The sequence below is a fragment of the Aspergillus ochraceoroseus genome (genome assembly GCF_002846915.1).
Source record: "Aspergillus ochraceoroseus IBT 24754 chromosome Unknown P175scaffold_7, whole genome shotgun sequence".
Classification (NCBI taxonomy): domain Eukaryota; kingdom Fungi; phylum Ascomycota; class Eurotiomycetes; order Eurotiales; family Aspergillaceae; genus Aspergillus; species Aspergillus ochraceoroseus.
The window spans coordinates 1,381,461-1,398,869 of NW_024468482.1; the positions used below are offsets into that span (position 1 = coordinate 1,381,461).

The window sequence follows — 17,409 nt, forward strand, 5'->3', positions numbered from 1 at the left end:
GTTATACAATCAAAATGTCACGAAGTCCTTATATCGTCCCCGCGCTGAAAAAGCACACCGCCACGGTGATCATGGCCCACGGATTGGGCGACAGGTTCGTCCATAGTCTCCGCAGATAGGTTGGATTATCGTCTCAAGTCCAAGCTGGCTGATCTTTGGTTTGGGGCACGGATAGCGGTGCGGGATGGTAAGTTTGCGAAATCTAAATCCAAATCACTCGACCGTGAGAAAATGAGAGGCGGGGCTGATGTGGTGGTATTCTCGAGGAAAACAGGGTGTCGATTGCTCACAACTGGCGCCGTCGCGGCATGTTCGATGAAGTGACTTTTATATTCCCCAATGCGCCCGCGATTCCGGTCACAGTGGTACGGTTATCTCCGAAGTAAAATTGAATCACTGGCTTACTTGATATTCTTTTTTTTTTTTTTTTTTTTTTTTTTTGTCGATCTACAGAACAGGGGAATGACAATGCCTGCATGGTTTGATATTGCCACATTTGGTCGCGAGGTGAGCTACCCGTCATTATAGAGAGGCCGTTGCCATTTCCATGACTGACATCCTCCCTAACGTACTTAACAATAGTTCGATTTCGAAGAAGCCCCCAAGCACCAGGACGAACCTGGCATGCTCCGATCCCGCGAATACTTCGACTCCCTGGTTAAGGAACAGATCGAGAAAGGCATCAAGGCGTCGCGAATCGTCCTCGGTGGCTTTTCGCAGGGCGGAGCAATGTCCCTATTCTCGGGAATTACAAGCAAGGAGAAGCTCGGAGGTGTCTTCGGTCTCTCGTGCTTCATGCCTCTCACTGACCGCATCCAAAATTATATGCCCGAGGCATTCCCAAATAAGCAAACTCCGATCTTCATTGCCCACGGTGAAGAGGACCCGGTCATCCCCCATGAATTTGGCAAGCTGTCGGCTGAGTTTGTGAAGAAGTTGGGAATCGAGGACGTTTCATTCAAATCTTATCCGTACGTTCCTGGGAGCTAGGGTTCGGAATTAGGGAGGGCTGTATTTTGCTAACAAGATGTTTCCTTAGTTATCTTGGCCACTCGGCTGATGCGACTGAAATGGAGGACCTCGAGAACTTCCTGCACAAGGCTTTACCTTCAGTGGGAGACAGCGAGGCTACACCAGACTTATGACTAGGCGACTCTGGTCCAGCACAGAGATGGGCGTTTACAGGAACCAGCATTTCATACAGCATCGTCCTGGGAATAGTGCTCCTATTAATAGCCGTTCTGGTATCTAGACGGGACCGGGAGTCCTCGAAGAAGCGATGAACATAGAAAACAGAATAGCATAATATACCAGATCAGATCATAACATTCCGAGAAATTATCCCAAGTTAACCACTACCCGGAGAAGAGGTAGAAGGGAGAGGGGGGGGGGTAGAGAGACAGCTTTTAGAAACATGCACTTTATCTATCACGAATAAAGAAAGAAAGAAAGAAAGAAAGAAAGAAAAAAAAAACATTTTTCTATCCCCTGAGTGCCCTCTGAATCGTCCTCTCAATCACCGCCACCATGGCATCGTTATTCTTCACATCAAACGGAATCATATGCTTCGAGCCATGATCATACAACTCCGCCATCGACGGCTCGCAGGACGCATAAAGGTCCATGCTCACCGGATACAACGGATCCAATTTCCCCACGATATGCGCCGTGGGAATCGAAACAGGGTACGCCTGGCCTTCCTTGAGAGAGAACAGCGTCAGTCCAGACAACTCGTACGGCGCCGCACCGCAGATAAACACCGCGGTTTTGAACAACGGCGGCGAGGAAGGGTGCGTTTGCGCATGGTGCATTAGCAATGAGAAGGCGAGGGCCGCGCCTTGCGAAAACCCCAGTACGGCGTCAAAGGGGCCGTCGCGGGCAATGATATCGAGAGTGTACTCGATTGCTTTGCTGAGGTCTGTGCCTGGGGCGGTGTCGCGGGGATAGTGGCTGTAGAAGGGGGGAGGGAAGATTCCCTTTAGTTCTGGGATGGTATACTATAGTTAGTACCTACGTAATTTAGGGTTCCGATGTTGATTACTCCGTATATCGGGTTGAAGAGAGAGAGTAGATACCAGGCTCGACTTCCGTGTTGACTTTGCCGTTGATGAATTTGAATTTGTGGCCTTGGCTTTCGAGGGCTTGGATTATGCCGCCTTTTTTTTCGGGTTAACTTTGTAGATATTTGGTTATATATGGAGTGGATAGTATACCGGATTGGATTTCAAATATCTATAGTTTAAGGGGTTAGTACTCCGTAGTAGTAGTAGTAACGGGGAGACATCAGGCAGACATACCTCCGCACCTGTGCCAGCACCATGTAAACACAGAAACCGCATGGTGGTGTAACTAATTGTCTCTATGAGGATTATATTGTAATGGATGAGGTGATTGCTGATGAATGGTTTTCTTCAATTGTCGGATGATAATTCCCATTCAAGGTAGTTTCCTCGTTACAGGTGGTGAAGGTGAAGCTACAGTGGGGTTGATATCACTTATAAGGCAAAGCACGGGATCTCGTTTCGGTGTAGTTCTTTTGCCTTTCCCGATCTCATGTCTGCTTATCCACTTGCTTCAATAATAGCTGGATAGTAAAGGTATATACGGTACTTGTTGGGGAGAGATAGATTGGACATTTTATTCTGTATTTAATTCAGGATGTCATTCGGTATGGGTATAATTTTGAGACACCGTCCATTGAATATTTTATAAATACTGGATTTATGTCGAGAATTGCTTGTCCGGAGTGCAGTGGCCTGAGGCAGGTTGGTTCTGGCTGATTACCGGATTCGGCATGAGATGCCCACTTGGAGGAGGTGAACTCGAACGCCCTCTTAATTTTGGAGTCTGGTACAATAGAAGTATTTTTTTCGGATACCTTCTTGCCCAATTTTATTCAAAGTCTTCTAAAGGATTCAAGAGAAAATCAATCATCCTCCGTTGTTGGTTTGTTTGGGAAATTGTGACCTCCCGTCTCCCACGATGATTGTTAGGGTTTAGCCGAGCAGCCTCCCAGAATCGTTCGTTCCCTTGAGAATCCCACAATAACCACCAAAGATTCTCTCGACCATCACAACAATATCACTCCAGCATGGAAAGCATTCACGTAGACCATCTCGCAAGTCTAGCTATACCCTCGTAATCCGTAGCAGTAATTCCTCCGCAGAAACAGACCGGGTTAGCGAGCGAAAAGTCTGCAGCCCGCTTTCGCCATTATTCTATTCTTCTTCCTGCTTCTCTGCTTCTCCCCACACAAACTCACCATCTTTGCGCATCATCCATTCTCTCCTCCATCACCACCTCACCCCCTCCTCTATCTCCAGGTAAATCCCGCCTATTCCCTCTCCGCTCCCTCTCATTCTCCCTCTCCAGACTATTCCTTTCTTAAGCGTATACCTTCGCCCCCTCTTGAACTCTTCCCTTCCCCTTCAAAGCCCACTCGCTCCATCTACCCGTCTGACGTCGTGAGAAATCCGAGTCTTGGCAGCTCTCTCTTTCCCACACCACACACATTTCTGCAAAAGACCTTGCCGAAGTTCCACCACAGCTACTGACATCCTGCTCTTTTTTTTTACCCTCTAGGTTCTATAACAGACCAAACAAACTTCCGTCACAATGGATCACGCAAAGTTGGCTAGGATGCAGGCGAGCGTGCGGATTGGTATGTGAATTTTTCTTTTTTCGCTTCTTAAGGATGCAATTGTGCGGCATGGGAGAACTGCTGGGAAGAACGTCAAAACCAAAACAAAGGGAATCAGATGAATTGCAATTTAAACTACGTTTCTCTGGATTTTTCCCTCTCTGTTTTTCTCTCTGGGTTTCTCCAGCTACAGCCTTTTTTTTTTGGGTCGAGAGAGGGGTCTGGATCTTTTCTTGGAATTTATGGAAATGATCAATGCAAACCTGGTGACATAAAGAACCCATTGTGTGCTAACATTTCTTTTTCTTCTTCTTCGTTGTAGGGTATGTATCTAGTTCTCGATTTCGCTTTCCTACTCCTACTACGACCCTCGAAATGATTTCGGAGCCACCTATTTCGTTTTACAACCAGATTCGCTAATCCTTTACCCCCCGGTTCCAGAGGCAAGGGTACTCCCCGCCGCAAGGTTAAGAAGGTCCACAAGACCTCCGGCGCCGACGACAAGAAGCTCCAGGCTACCCTGAAGAAGATGAACGTCCAGCCCATCCAGGCTATTGAGGAGGTCAACATGTTCAAGGAGGACGGAAACGTCATCCACTTCGCTGCTCCTAAGGGTGAGTTCAGCACCTATCTGAATTAAATACCTTGCCAGTTTCTTCGCCCAGACGCAAGAACCAAGAATACAATCCCAGTACAAGAGGAAAGCCAGAAACTAACTAGGAAATCAAAAAAAAAAAATGAAAATGAAAAACAGTCCACGCCTCCGTCCCCTCCAACACCTTCGCTCTCTACGGCAACGGCGAGGAGAAGGAACTCACCGAGCTCGTCCCCGGTATCCTCAACCAGCTTGGCCCCGACAGCCTCGCCTCCCTGCGCAAGCTCGCAGAGAGCTACCAGAACATGCAGAAGAACCAGGCCGGTGCTGAGGGCAAGAAGGATGACGATGAGGACGATATCCCCGATCTGGTGGAGGGCGAGAACTTCGAGAGCAATGTTGAATAAATATGACGCTTTTAATGTGTGTGTTTTTTTTTTTTTTTGAAATCCTCCTCCTCATCCTCAGCCGTCAAATCAATCAAAACCAAACCAATAAAATTTGAAAGGAATTGAATCCGAATCGAATCAAATCAAATCATCCCTGATATGATATGATATGATAAGATATGATGTGATGTGATGTGATATCTTCTTCTTCTTCTTCTTCTTCCATCTTTATCTGAAATGAAAAAGTACAAGGCAGGCAGGCTATTGATTGCATATTACATCTTGCATTTTTCTCTGCTTTGTTTGTTTGTTTCCCTTCCTTTCTATATTGCTGCACGAGGCCAAGTATTCGAGGCCTGGGACAGAAGAATGGTTAGAAAGGCGCTGGCGGTACAGTGAAGATAATAGTTTTATCTCTACTGCACTGGTATTTAGTACAGACTAGTACTAGTAGTAGTAGTAGTGTAATGGAATGAGTTGCGGGAGTTGAATACCTGATTCATCCTAGATGTAAACAAGAGTCACTAGATAGAATATTAGGGAATTTCGAACCAGTTCACGCGTTTTATTAGCCTCCGCTGCTAATTAACTACCATGATGCCGCAATTACAATATCCTAAGCGCCCCTGACGAAAAATGCTATTATAACCCCCCGTACAAAGCAACAGGCCCTGGAAAGAAAATTCAGGAACGATACACACGCCACATAAACAGTATATCTATCATACATGCATCAGGGTATAAGAATGTGGTAGGTAGGCAAGGTCATGGAACGTGAGCCCCCTATCGATTGCAAGAAAGTATCGATCGTAATGGGAACGAAAACGACCAAGGGGTTGGTTGGTGGGTTGGTTGGTGGGCTAGTTAGTGTATCACGATTCCTCTCGCAGCCCGCAGATATCGGTCCCCAAGATTTTGTCGACCATATACCAGAATCGCCAATACGAATTGGATTTATCGTAATCAAAGGTCCCATCTTCCCGGAGCTGCGGACCGTCGCCTACGATATCACCTGTGAACCAGCTGAGAATCGGGATCGACCGTAGCACACGCTCTGTGACCGTGGGCTGTGGCGGAAGAGCTTCTGACAGTGGTCGAAGCTTCGTTCGACGGACAGTTGGGATATGCGTCATGTACTCGGACTCGGGATTGGGTTCTTTCGCGACATGTCGCTGTTGAAGTGTGGCTTGCTCGATTCCAGTGGCTGTTGCTGAGCTCACAGTCGTGGTGGTGGATTGCAGAGATGCGAGTTCCTCCGCATCAGCAACGCTGGCGAGATTATTCAGGGCAAAGGATCGAGGCAGGGTGGAACGTTCTTTATCTTTGCTCTGGAGGAAAGTGGTGGAGTGCGAGGTAGTCAACGTTCTGGCCGCTTTCGACTGGAAGCGGTGGGCCTCTGTCGAACCATTAGGGATTGCAATGTCCTCCGCTGGGCCCTGTCCATGATATAATTCACAGAAAACAAGATGCCCGTCGATTGTCTGGGGAGAGTAGAAGCAAGCGACGTCTGCGGCATTCGCCGAGTCGAATGTGACCTTGATCCAATGGTAACCACCTGCATATCGCTTCGACTTCCGGTTTGCATCCGCAGACAGATTCGCACGGATAACTACATCCCCGCCGCTGAGGAGCTGGGAATACCCATTGCTAGAATTGGGGTCGCTTCGCGGATAGTCTTCACAGATCACTCCTCGCGAAATCCGCTCAAACTTATCAATCACCTTCCACTCGGAGTCCTTATTCCTATATCCATAGAGTATACATTCTGTCGCAATCTTTTCTGTCTGGTTTCTCGAGTTTTCGATGTTGGATGACGACGACGACTTGGGAAGGGTGTTTCTTGTCTTCTCCTCTTCTTGTTGTTGAGCGAACAGTCTTCCAAACTCTGCGACATTAGGATTCTCTTTCTTGGCTGGAGTTCCAGTACGGGTACGCGATCGGGAATGTTCGTAGCGCGCGTTTCTCCTCTTTCCGAATGGTCCAGTTTCCTCTGGTGGCCGTCGTGGGTTGCGAGATTCACTGTGTTCAGGTTAGAGAGAAACCAATCCTGGAGGAACGAGGAGAGCTTGCACAGCAGTTACAACATCAAGTACAAGTACTAGGGCTAACTTACTCCTTGTATACATAGCCCCAAGGCAAAATGTTACCCTTGTCGTCCTTTGCGCGCTCCTCCAGAGGAACGGCGTGGTACTCCATACCAAACTGAAATCAACAGTATGTTCAAATATATTGCGAGAAAGGAGGAGAGAGGGTGAAAAGGAGGATATCAGACAAGGTGCAGGCAGGGTGTGAATCAAGGGCCCTTGGAATTTAATGCACCTGGGAGGAAGTTTTGAATTCTTTCTGGCAAAAAATTAATGCTCCAGGCAACTGGACCCGACCAAAACTTTTGTTAGCAATAAACAGTGTCCGCCATTGCTGACGTAATGCATCCGAGGATCTTCTCTCGGCACGGGTTAACTATAATACGCCAGTCACGTGGTTACAAAAACTATCCCAAATTAGGAAATAGACTCTATTATGAAGATAGCAGCAATTAACTAACTACCTCTTTTACTTTTTATTACTCCGTTCTACCTTGGAGTTGGTGTGTTTACACACCCCATTCTATTTAGATCAGTGGCTGTCGCTGGGCACAGCAAACCACGGTGCTGCAGAAGATAATAAAGCCAAACCCGAAGGCGTTCTAACTCCGCGTGAAAGGTCTAGATTGATTACGGCAGACTGCATTGTTCCCGTCGTCCTGGCAAAGGCTTGGAACTGACAATAGCTGTTCTACATCACCGACATCGGATGACACTGGAAGTCGTCCCTGCAGGCTTTTGGCCCCGGCGGAACTGCTGCACTTTCTCAGCATAGAAAACTTATCCCCCCTGCTTCCAATGTCGGGTGGATAGTCAGGGGCACGGATAAAAACAGAGATCTAGAGGCTCCATGTTATGGCTAACAAAGTATATCATACCTATCATTTTTACATGTCTTTGAGTTGGGTCATATAATAGGGGCATTCGCCACAGCTCAGAAACCGGGTGAAAGCAGCCCTGAGGTAGCTATGAATACCCTTGTTAGGTTCTACTTCTCAGGGTAGAAGAGGACCTGTCGACTACCTACGTACCTAAGGAAATAAAGATAGAGCTACAGAGGAAGGTAATAGAGTAAAACGCATATTACTACCTAAAGACTAAGTAGCCTGATCCTGAATCCTTTCTTCTGCGGAGCTTGCGATCTCCCTTATAGGCAGATATAGATAGATGGAGAATAGCTAAGAGCCATTGGGCTAATAATATTTATGTTATCCTCTCTCTCTATTTACCTAGATAGGAGACTTTTTACTCCGTCTTCGTTTTCTCCTAATCTCCTGCTAGCTTAGCCTGAAGTAAAGGTTTAAGAAGGCGCAGTGGATGGCCAGTGGAGGATCTATGTCTTCTGTATCGGTTAATTCAGTTGATACTAGTTATGCTCTATGGTTACAGCACGAGCACAGGGATAATGGGGTATCTGAAATTGAAACCCTGGAAAAACTGGAATGGACAGAATTCCTGCCATCAAGACTAAATCTAATAAGAGGGTTGTAGTTGGCACATAACCGGTACTAGATATATAAGATTAAGATGTACTATTATAACAGGATGGTATTTTTTACGAGTCTCTCTTCCAAAAAGATACTAAGGTATATAAAACTGTATGTACATGAGATATACATACATTCCCCTCCCCCGGAAAGAAACAGGAAGGATGTTGCTTGCTTAGGTAGTGTATCGGAACCGAGGGCTTTTATCCCCCATTTCGTCAATTTCTTCGTCTGTCATGCCCGCAACTCTCTCATTCTCCAGACCTTGGTCTCTGCGCTGGTTCTTCTTATGGTAATAAAACCACATAAGTCCGTAGACTATCCCTGCAAAACCAACCAACGCCAGAGTCACTGCATTGCCTCGAACATAACGAGGTCCCTCCGTCGTCTTGTATAGAAACGGTGACATAACCCCGCTAACATTTCCAAACGTCAGCTGGAGACCAGTGGCAAAGGTACGCTTTGCGTAGCGAGGGAGAGTGGTGGGTAGCCATGCCAAAGGCAGACCGACGGCTACATATAGCCCCAACGCCACAAGTAGTGCGCCAAAGTAATGCACACCGGCAGAAGAGTCTGAAATGAGGATCCCGTATCCAACGACAGAGATTGCTGCAAAAATGCAGATGAAAATACCGCGACGCTGTGTACGGTCGCTAAGCCAGGCGACAATCAAGTACGCTATAGCTCCCAGTGCATAGCAGGGAATGGTAAGGGCCTGGATCTGTGGGGTTGACCATGTCCCTAGTCCTTTGATGATAGTTGGGAGGAAGGTGCTGTAACCATAGAGCATCGTATCAACACCGAACTGACCGATACAGAAGGCATAGATCCTCCAGTCCAGTGCGCCTTCTTTGACATCTGCCCAATGGAACTTTTGTGCAGATGCAGTGTATCCGACATGGCGGCTGCGGCACTTGACAACCAATGCTTTCTCCTCCGCACTAAGATAATAAGCAGTGTCCGGATCGTCCGCAAGAAAGAACCAAACTGCCACCCCAATGATAAACGTAGGGATGCCTTCAAGGATCATGATCCATCTCCAACCTTTTAGCCCACTGAGACCGTCCATAAACCCAATGGCGTATGCGAGGAGACCTCCACATGCCCCAGCGAGAGCTGCACTGCTGAAGAGATATCCGGTCCGCAACGCAATTTCGCGTTTGCTATAGAAAAGAGTAAGGTATGTCATGAGTCCCGGAAAAAGACCTGCCTCCACGATGCCTAAGAATAAACTTATAAGAACCCAGGGATTAACATGGGAGGACTGGAATAGCTTACCAAGCAGTAAACGGCAAGCAATAAGACCGCCATAGTTCTGAGTGATGCCAGTAAGAGTTGCAATGATACCCCAAATGACTGTTATCGATGCAATGTAACGCGATGGAGTAAGCTTTTTGATGACCAGGTTTGAGGGGACCTCAAACAACTATAGATAAAGACGGTCAGAGGCTGTATCAACTTTTCAAACGTTCACTGCTTAACATACACAGTATGTCACGAATAGAATAGATACTGCGACTTGATACTGATCCCCAACCAAACCCAAGTCATCCTCAAGCCCATATAAGCGGGCATTCCCAATATTTACTAAGATCACCTGGTCAATGAATGGCGCACAACAAGACAGCAAATCCAACTCACCTCTGTCTAAGAAACTGAAAAGATAAAGCAACACAACAAAAGGAAGGATGTGTATATCCATTTTTCGAATAAGTTTCTCTTCCTCCTTCTCATCAATGACTGAGCTATCGGAACTCATTTCGGTTATCGGCATCCCCATTTCTTTGGCCGGGGGCGCTGATTCAACGTCCATCTTGGAGGCCCCTCTATGCTCCATTGCCGAGCGCGATTTTAGATCTTTTCTCCGCCCTGTTCTCTTGTATGAGCAAGCTGTAAGCCGCTTGCGAAATCACACTTCCCTTGGTACTAAAGGATTCCCATGGCGCATATGTTCAATAGGAATCAATGCCTTGTATTCCGCTCAGATCCCTTGAAGCAACACCGAGGAACTCGTTATCCAACAGTATAGCCAGAAATGCGAGATCTTGGAGACGAGAACAGAGGAGGGAATGACAAAAGTGGGTGAAAATGTCGTGCCAAGAATCCAGACCAGATGCTTATCAACGATTCGGGGAGCGGAGTGGATTTTGTGTGGCCGTTCGGAATGGGATAGAACTTTACTAGTCTTTGCATATATCCTAATCTTGCACGGCGCTTCTCAGTATGGAGTAACTAGGTATGCAGCAAATATCTATTCCATTTCCCTCCTTGCTCTCCTTTCTAACGTCAATTTCTCGGCCGTATCCTTTCTTAATCCAGTGAAGCGTTCAAGGATCCATCCCTTACTCCAATCTGCATGTTGCATATCGATGAGTTCACAGTAATATTGAAGATTATCGGTACATTTTCTTGCATTTAATTATTGTCATACGTGATATGGTGAGGAAATTTCATGCCTGGTAAGGCGGTCGAAATGCCGTTCGGACGGTGTCAATCAAAGGCAGCTTACCTTGGTTGATATTGAAAAGTCCTGCGGTGAGGTTGTGGGTGAAATCGATCCAACCGATCATGGATCATTCGAGAATAGCATATATGAGACTACCTTGGAGCTGGGTGTAATTGTGCCTGGTAATCGTGCAGGGGGTGGGTAGGTAGGTGTCGCCTAGCCATCTCTTGGAATTTGACGGCTGCCATCGTGGATTCGGGTCAAAATCTGAGAGGGAATATCAAAAAGCATTAATCCGACTGAATCCAGAGTCTAACGAAGGGTTTCTGTCGAGTCACATCACATACCTTCGGTAAGCGAAGTTGTTACTCGGTAGTTAATGTTTCCACGGATAGGTAGTTGAATACAAAATCATTCATAACGCGACAGCACAACCGAAGCATAAGATACTCTGGAGTGCCAGCAGAGTAGTAGTACATAGTACTCCGTACTAAGAGACCTGTGGAGGTCTGGGGTTGACAGCTGGTTGGCAAATGAGGAGGCCAGAGTGGACGAAATTAATCTGTTTCTGTTTCTGGGATGGCGCCTGCGTTGTTCACATGGGGATCAGCAAGTGGAGAGTCATGACATTATGTAAACCAGCAGGAATAACAATTGACACCCGAGGAGTTCTCTTCCCTTTTCACATTTGATGAGATGAATTATAGAGTCTTTTCACCATAAGAGTCTCGAAATGCCAGAAAACTACGGACAGTATCAAACAGAGATCTACGGCCAAGGCGCCTTACTAGGCCTCAAGCCGAACGTCACCACTGATCCTCGGCTACTTGAAAAACAGGCCCGAAGGACGTTGAGCAACCGTTCTTTTAATTATGTCGCCGGTGGCGCAGGGGAGAAGTCCACAATGGACAGTAATCGTCTGGCTTTTCGTCAATGGAAGCTGTAAGCCCACGTCTCTGAATCATACTATCAATACTAGCTAGCTACATGAATCATGCTAAACTATCTGTATATAGAATCCCCAGAATGTTGAAAAAGGTTAGTGGTCTTTAGCTTCATTATTCTCCCTGCCATTCTTGAATGCATAATAACCATCCCATCACGATATAGATGGACAGGCAGGACCTTGCCATAAACATTTTTGGCCAAGAGTATCCTACTCCTCTTATTATGGCACCTATAGGCGTCCAAGGTCTATTCCACGATGATAAGGAAACTGGACTGGCTGAAGTCTGCGCAGAAGTCGGGGTGCCGTACACTCTTAGCACTGCCAGTACCAGCTCTATCGAAGATGTAGCCCAGGCGAACGGGAACGGCAAAAGATGGTTTCAGCTCTACTGGCCAGGCGACGATGCCATTACCCTTTCATTGCTGAAACGCGCAAGAGAAAATGGATATACTGTTCTGGTTGTAACACTGGACACATGGTCTCTTGCCTGGCGACCTGCAGACTTAGACAACGCTTATATCCCATTCATTCGGGGAGTTGGAAATCAGGTCGGATTCTCCGACCCAGTCTTCCGCACTAAATTTGAAAAGGAAACTGGCTCTAAAGTAGAAGAAGATATAGTTGGAGCTTCTAGGGCATGGATCGGAGGCGTCTTATCCACCTCACCCCATTCTTGGGACCAGATTTCCTTCTTGCGAAAGAACTGGGACGGCCCTCTTGTTCTGAAAGGAATTCAGCATGTAGATGATGCGAAACTCGCTGCTGATGCGGGTTGTGATGGTATCGTCGTCTCTAACCATGGAGGTATGTTCTCAATTACAAGGGCTGTACCGACCAAACTACAGCTTCCCTTTTTGTCCTCCCCCCACCTTCTGCTGTATGTTGATTTTTACCCAGGTCGACAACTTGATGGAGCCATTGGCTCTTTAGAAGTGCTCCCTGAAATAGTTGATGCAGTCGGTGATAAATTGACGGTCCTTTTTGATTCCGGCATTCGAACAGGTTCCGATATTATCAAGGCCCTGTGTCTCGGCGCTAAAGCGGTGTTGGTAGGTAGGCCAGTAATCTACGGCCTAGCAGTTGATGGGAAGAATGGAGCGAAGGCTGTACTAAAAGGCCTTCAAGCCGACCTGTGGCAAAGCATGTCGTTGGCTGGGATCTGTACTGTGGCAGAGTGCACTAGCGATAAAATCAGAAAGGTCCAATACCCTGGTGACGTGAAATCCATGCTGTGATATTTTGGGGGTACCGAATTTACATTGAAGGCTCCCTCGTTTCTCCAATGTTGGATGTCAATTGGCAATGTGTTGAAAGCAATCTACCTAGGTCCTGTGGAAGAAGACAGCCTGAAAGAGGAAGAGGTCCAGGTAACCTTCCTTAACCGAGGGGGTCATCTAGAGGAGAGAAAGCTGATTATTCCTGTATAAATCACTTTAAGGAACAAACCTACCAAGATATCTAGCCCAAGGTTCTAATTCTTTGATATTATTTCTGTCCAATCATGCATGGAAAGGTTGAAACAAGATTATTAGTTTGATTTCAAGGGCAATTCATTGCGGGGGAGGGGGTTTGGAAAGATGATCACATGTCAACTGCCCAACTAACTATCCCCAGACCAAACGGAGTACTAATATTAGGATCAGGGAGTTGAGCCTCCCAACACAACAACAACACCCGCGTTATCATCGATCATTAACATTCTAGCCCATTTCTTCCATTGTATCTCTTAATCCCTTCCTATTTTTAGTTCCCGCCCAGCTGTATGGCGGCAGGACGTGTTGTTTCCCCCTTTTTCTCGGAACCCATCAAACAGAACCAGATTTAGATCTAGCTCTTACGTCAATGGCTCGAGATGCCTAGGCTGCTAGGCTTTGGAAGCTGGAAAACGGATGGGGTTGATGGCGCCGATTCAAATGTCAAGGGCAGCGCAAGCCAGGCAACCTCATCTCCGGGCACGACACTACTTCCCAGGCCAGTCGCGTCTCTTGTGTCACTCGTAACCCAGTCAACTTCTCTTTCCCTTCGCTTGGGGACTTTCTTTGGTGGAGTTGCTCTTGATGGGGCAAGAATAACAACGTTAACGGGCTTGGAGCTTAGTCGCGCCGTTATTGAGGGCATTCTGACCAGAGCTGGCCGGGATGTCGCGATTCGAAGTAGCGGGGCCCATGGGAGAGCAGAGGCGGAATCTATGCTTGAGAGGAGTGTAAGTTCTATTTTCAGTATCTTGACATTCTTTTCTCTCTTTTTTTATCTTCCTGGTGACTAAACTAAGACTTAGATTGCTGCATTGCATACCACTGTGACGTCTGCGTCTTTCTTTGCGGCCGCAACCTTCCACTTTTCATCCACCACACTCTCGTCTGCCGCCAATATGTCCCAGGCCTTGCTTTCAACCCTCGATGCTATTCTTGGGTCAACAGAGTCATCAAGGGCCATTGCAGCTATCATAACCCTCATCCGCAAAGAGTTCAGAAATCAAGGCTCCGAGATTGGCTCCGAGAAAATCGGCGTTGGCGATCTCCTAGTGGGTACTGTCGGGTTTGCAATGCTCCAACGCTGGGGAAGAAAGAATACAGAAAGGTATATACGAGCTAACAGCGGTGAGGAAACTGTATGGGACGTGGTCATCTTGGACAATGGGATTAGAGCGGATGTTGTCGAAACACACCAAATAGACTCCACAGATGGGACGCATGAGAATATGCGTAATCTATCACGTCAATCCTCCTTTATGTCCCCAGGAATTGGGGAGGAGGAGTTCCGTGCTGTGCAGCGTCCGGTGAGCACCCCAGGCACAGCAGAGAACCCTTCCACTATCCTCCCAGAAAATCAACACCAGATATCAGACGAAGACATTCACTTGTACATAATGAAACAGCTCCCTCAAGGCTGCCGTGCGTCGATCAGAACTGATTGGGTAACTGCACGTACAATAACCGTTGATGTCTTTGATGACGACAATAGAGAAATTGCTGCTCCGCCTGGTACGATGATTGTCGAAGAGAGATTTCACAACGATCCTCACAACGGTAGGAGAACTCCGACCGGCTCACACACCCCAAGGCATACGATTGTATTTCGAACAGCATTCAACAAAACTCAGAGTGCCGATGTGCGACCCCACTCTAGACAGGTGGTTGGCACAAGTGAGGTAAATGACGATCAACAACGTTATAACCCACAAGGCCTTCAAAAAGTATCTCTCTCCGAAGCCCCAGACAGCGAATCCAATGTCCCAAATGGCAGCCTAGATATTGTGATAAAACAACCTTGGCCAGATGTCAGCATGCATCTTCAGAAGCAACATCGCGCCGAGGCAAGCGATGCCTTTAAAGAAAACTACGCGGCTTCAAAAAGCGGATTCACCAAGAGTTCACTGACCAAGATCGCTCAAAAGGTGAAGCCGATTACGAGGGAAAAGAATGAGCTTAGCAAACGGCCATCAGTACGTCCGCCCTTTGATAGGTCCAATACGCAACCTTCCCCTGGAAACTCAATCCAGCGTAGTAAGGCATATAAAGGATCTACTACTGAAAGGAAAGTACCAGCTCAGGCTCAAGCTAGCAAATCAGTTACGCAGGCAAGGCCTGGAAAACTATTGGTGCCTTCCAAGACCGCACCTTCGTCCTCTGTTGCGAACAGAGGCGTCCCAAGGACACCACTTCAAGATGCTCGAATCCGACCGAGTTCCCCAGAACCATCCTCACATCGCACGAATAAATGTGATCCCAATCATGGAAGAGGCCCAAGAGCCGGATATTATCAAGTCCACGAAAAAGAATCATACATGGCGCGGACAGATGCTTACTCTCTCTCTCGCGACTCTCGCTGTTCTTCACCAAAAGCAACCAGGACTCATGTTCGCAGTAGCAGCTCGTTATCACTCACAAGATCTGAGACGGAGACAACAGTGACACTGCATAACGATACTCGACAAAACCCTTCGTCTTTCTACCAAAGATCCACGTCCTATTCATCTAGTATATATTCTCTCGCCACAGCAGGATCAGAAACTTCTCTTGTACTCGCACACCGCTCCTCTAAGAGTGCATACGATGACACTTCTATAATTCAGGCCCTCAATCGGGATGGTCTTGTCCCGGGAATCTTCCCCCAGAAACACTTTGTTCAAAACATACGACGTTTTTGCCGATTCGCCTCTGCATCGTATGGCTCCAATGCTTTAAAGGTAATGGGTGTGCCACAGGCGCCTAAGATTGTTAATTTGGAGGATATTGGTAGCCAAGAGCACAGCGACTTCTCAGGCCATACGGGACTGCCAGCTTCAACCATTCTACTTTCATCCTTTGTCGATCCTGAGGGTGGCTCCAACGCAGCAGGGGAGACGGAGAACGGATTTCCTCTGGTCCATTATCTCTTTCTAGACCATGAATCGAAAGCTGTTGTCCTTGCGCTTAGAGGCACGTGGGGCTTCGAAGACGTTCTCACAGATATGACATGCGACTACGATGATCTTGAATGGCAGGGGAAAAGCTGGAAGGTCCACAAAGGAATGCATGCGTCTGCAAACCATCTTTTGATGGGAGGAGGAAAAAGAGTCATGATTACGATCAGAGCCGCGTTGGAGGAATTCCCAGAATACGGGGTCGTCCTATGTGGCCATTCACTCGGGGGAGGCGTGGCAGCGCTCCTGGCAACCATGATATCTGAACCCGGCAATGAGGCTTCAAGGACATCGTTCACAACAACTTCATACTCTAGCAAGCAGTTTATGCTCCGAGGTGGAAAAGCAGAGGATGAGAGCCACTCTGCCATTTACCTACCCCCTGGGCGTCCTATCCATGTCTACGCATATGGGCCCCCTGCGACCATGTCGCCATTTCTACGACGCGCAACGCGTGGATTAATAACGACAATTGTGAATGGCCAAGATGTGGTTCCCAGCCTTTCCTTGGGAATCCTACATGATATGCACACTGCGTCAGTGGCGTTTAAAAGTGATGTTTCTGACGCCAAATCACATGTACGTTATCGTGTCTGGGAAAGCTTACGACAAAGTATATTGAACAAATTTTATGTTCACGAGACACCTATACTCTTGCATGCTGGAGATGGTCTGGGCGAAGATGCATGGGCGTGGAAAACCCTAAAAACTCTGCGTGAAAGCATGTGCGCTCCTAAACTAGTACCTCCTGGCGAGGTGTTTGTCGTCGAAACCATGCGTGTTCTGCAGCGAAACGCCTTCACCTCCGATTCAGGCGAAGATGGCTATCCGCGACTGGGAAAACCTGCGACAAGGGTGCAGTTAAAGTTCATCCGAGATGTCGAAACTCGGTTTGGAGAGCTCAAGTTCGGTTCAGGAATGTTCAGCGACCACAACCCAGCAAGGTATGAAGCTAGCCTTGCTGGTCTTACACGAGGTATTCTGGATGAATAACAAGTGATGAATCCGTTTTTGGAAATAGGATAGGGATGTTGCATCAAGGTTATCATTGCTACCCTTATTGGGATCGCGCAAGTGATGTATGTAGACCTGTATTTACTTTTTTTAATATATACAACATCTCGATTAGAGATAGACTAGAAGAATGAACATCCAGTTAACACTCTCTTCCAAAAACATCTTGAGCGATTTGTATTTAGTCGAAAACCAAGGCGAGAGCAATCTTCCGGCTGCTAGGAGATGGTAGACGCTCAGTCAGGCCCCATCCACAAAATGGCTTTCACCCGAAGCCATGTATGTGTCTTCAAGCCGCTAGTGATTGCGATTCCCCAGTTAGGACGGGTATTGCAAAGCACTAGCATCGACACAGATTCTGAGCGGCCCAGGTGGTTGTCACGCATGTCGTTGAAGCTGG

At 47.3% G+C, this 17,409-nt stretch overlaps 7 protein-coding genes across 7 annotated transcripts; 4 read left to right on the top strand and 3 right to left on the bottom strand.

Moving 5' to 3' along the window:
• Positions 1–14: 14 nt before the first annotated feature.
• Positions 15–1,145, top strand: P175DRAFT_0534647 (palmitoyl-(protein) hydrolase; the record flags this gene model as incomplete). Its single annotated transcript, XM_040900154.1, has 6 exons — positions 15–94; positions 176–187; positions 275–365; positions 454–507; positions 583–971; positions 1,040–1,145. 6 exons carry the CDS (start codon positions 15–17, stop codon positions 1,143–1,145), a joined length of 732 nt encoding a protein of 243 aa, XP_040750261.1.
• Positions 1,146–1,177: 32 nt separating this feature from the next.
• P175DRAFT_0484507 (uncharacterized protein) lies at positions 1,178–2,452 on the bottom strand. The gene is made up of 4 exons (XM_040895571.1): positions 2,294–2,452; positions 2,214–2,228; positions 2,076–2,156; positions 1,178–1,984 (listed from the first exon to the last, which is right to left on the bottom strand). The coding sequence occupies exons 1-4, from the start codon at positions 2,337–2,339 to the stop codon at positions 1,482–1,484; spliced, it is 645 nt and encodes a 214-aa protein (XP_040750262.1). The 5' UTR covers positions 2,340–2,452; the 3' UTR covers positions 1,178–1,481.
• An 836-nt stretch (positions 2,453–3,288) lies between these two features.
• Positions 3,289–5,107, top strand: P175DRAFT_0503688 (nascent polypeptide-associated complex subunit family protein). Its single transcript, XM_040897686.1, has 4 exons — positions 3,289–3,661; positions 4,081–4,254; positions 4,395–4,658; positions 4,744–5,107. Exons 1-3 carry the CDS (start codon positions 3,616–3,618, stop codon positions 4,640–4,642), a joined length of 468 nt encoding a protein of 155 aa, XP_040750263.1. The 5' UTR covers positions 3,289–3,615; the 3' UTR covers positions 4,643–4,658; positions 4,744–5,107.
• A 64-nt stretch (positions 5,108–5,171) lies between these two features.
• Positions 5,172–6,962, bottom strand: P175DRAFT_0484511 (uncharacterized protein). Its single transcript, XM_040895572.1, has 2 exons — positions 6,738–6,962; positions 5,172–6,643 (listed from the first exon to the last, which is right to left on the bottom strand). Exons 1-2 carry the CDS (start codon positions 6,818–6,820, stop codon positions 5,497–5,499), a joined length of 1,230 nt encoding a protein of 409 aa, XP_040750264.1. The 5' UTR covers positions 6,821–6,962; the 3' UTR covers positions 5,172–5,496.
• A 1,288-nt stretch (positions 6,963–8,250) lies between these two features.
• P175DRAFT_0463995 (putative MFS transporter) lies at positions 8,251–10,269 on the bottom strand. Its single transcript, XM_040894832.1, has 4 exons — positions 9,837–10,269; positions 9,682–9,782; positions 9,474–9,621; positions 8,251–9,416 (listed from the first exon to the last, which is right to left on the bottom strand). Exons 1-4 carry the CDS (start codon positions 10,030–10,032, stop codon positions 8,371–8,373), a joined length of 1,491 nt encoding a protein of 496 aa, XP_040750265.1. The 5' UTR covers positions 10,033–10,269; the 3' UTR covers positions 8,251–8,370.
• A 1,027-nt stretch (positions 10,270–11,296) lies between these two features.
• On the top strand, positions 11,297–12,958 carry P175DRAFT_0503691 (lactate 2-monooxygenase). Its single transcript, XM_040897687.1, has 4 exons — positions 11,297–11,583; positions 11,658–11,679; positions 11,752–12,394; positions 12,488–12,958. The coding sequence occupies exons 1-4, from the start codon at positions 11,375–11,377 to the stop codon at positions 12,823–12,825; spliced, it is 1,212 nt and encodes a 403-aa protein (XP_040750266.1). The 5' UTR covers positions 11,297–11,374; the 3' UTR covers positions 12,826–12,958.
• A 297-nt stretch (positions 12,959–13,255) lies between these two features.
• On the top strand, positions 13,256–17,148 carry P175DRAFT_0464001 (lipase family protein). Its single transcript, XM_040894833.1, has 2 exons — positions 13,256–13,793; positions 13,869–17,148. Exons 1-2 carry the CDS (start codon positions 13,443–13,445, stop codon positions 16,986–16,988), a joined length of 3,471 nt encoding a protein of 1,156 aa, XP_040750267.1. The 5' UTR covers positions 13,256–13,442; the 3' UTR covers positions 16,989–17,148.
• The last annotated feature ends 261 nt before the right edge of the window (positions 17,149–17,409 follow it).

Bases quoted from the DNA above. Each gene is read 5' to 3' on its own strand.
- P175DRAFT_0484507 (XM_040895571.1), bottom strand. From the start codon at position 2,339: ATGCGGTTTCTGTGTTTACATGGTGCTGGCACAGGTGCGGAGGTAT. The intron at 1,985-2,075 runs GTATCTACTCTC...ATACCATCCCAG, and splicing joins CAACACGGAAGTCGAGCCTG to AACTAAAGGGAATCTTCCCT.
- P175DRAFT_0503688 (XM_040897686.1), top strand. From the start codon at position 3,616: ATGGATCACGCAAAGTTGGCTAGGATGCAGGCGAGCGTGCGGATTG. The intron at 3,662-4,080 runs GTATGTGAATTT...CCCCCGGTTCCA, and splicing joins GCAGGCGAGCGTGCGGATTG to GAGGCAAGGGTACTCCCCGC. The intron at 4,255-4,394 runs GTGAGTTCAGCA...AATGAAAAACAG, and splicing joins CCACTTCGCTGCTCCTAAGG to TCCACGCCTCCGTCCCCTCC.
- P175DRAFT_0484511 (XM_040895572.1), bottom strand. From the start codon at position 6,820: ATGGAGTACCACGCCGTTCCTCTGGAGGAGCGCGCAAAGGACGACAAG. The intron at 6,644-6,737 runs GTAAGTTAGCCC...ACCTGAACACAG, and splicing joins TGGGGCTATGTATACAAGGA to TGAATCTCGCAACCCACGAC.
- P175DRAFT_0463995 (XM_040894832.1), bottom strand. From the start codon at position 10,032: ATGGAGCATAGAGGGGCCTCCAAGATGGACGTTGAATCAGCGCCCCCG. The intron at 9,783-9,836 runs GTGAGTTGGATT...AGGTGATCTTAG, and splicing joins TTTCAGTTTCTTAGACAGAG to TAAATATTGGGAATGCCCGC. The intron at 9,417-9,473 runs GTAAGCTATTCC...GTTTATTCTTAG, and splicing joins TGCTTGCCGTTTACTGCTTG to GCATCGTGGAGGCAGGTCTT.
- P175DRAFT_0503691 (XM_040897687.1), top strand. From the start codon at position 11,375: ATGCCAGAAAACTACGGACAGTATCAAACAGAGATCTACGGCCAAGGC. The intron at 11,680-11,751 runs GTTAGTGGTCTT...ATCACGATATAG, and splicing joins TCCCCAGAATGTTGAAAAAG to ATGGACAGGCAGGACCTTGC. The intron at 12,395-12,487 runs GTATGTTCTCAA...ATTTTTACCCAG, and splicing joins CGTCGTCTCTAACCATGGAG to GTCGACAACTTGATGGAGCC.
- P175DRAFT_0464001 (XM_040894833.1), top strand. From the start codon at position 13,443: ATGCCTAGGCTGCTAGGCTTTGGAAGCTGGAAAACGGATGGGGTTGAT. The intron at 13,794-13,868 runs GTAAGTTCTATT...ACTAAGACTTAG, and splicing joins AATCTATGCTTGAGAGGAGT to ATTGCTGCATTGCATACCAC.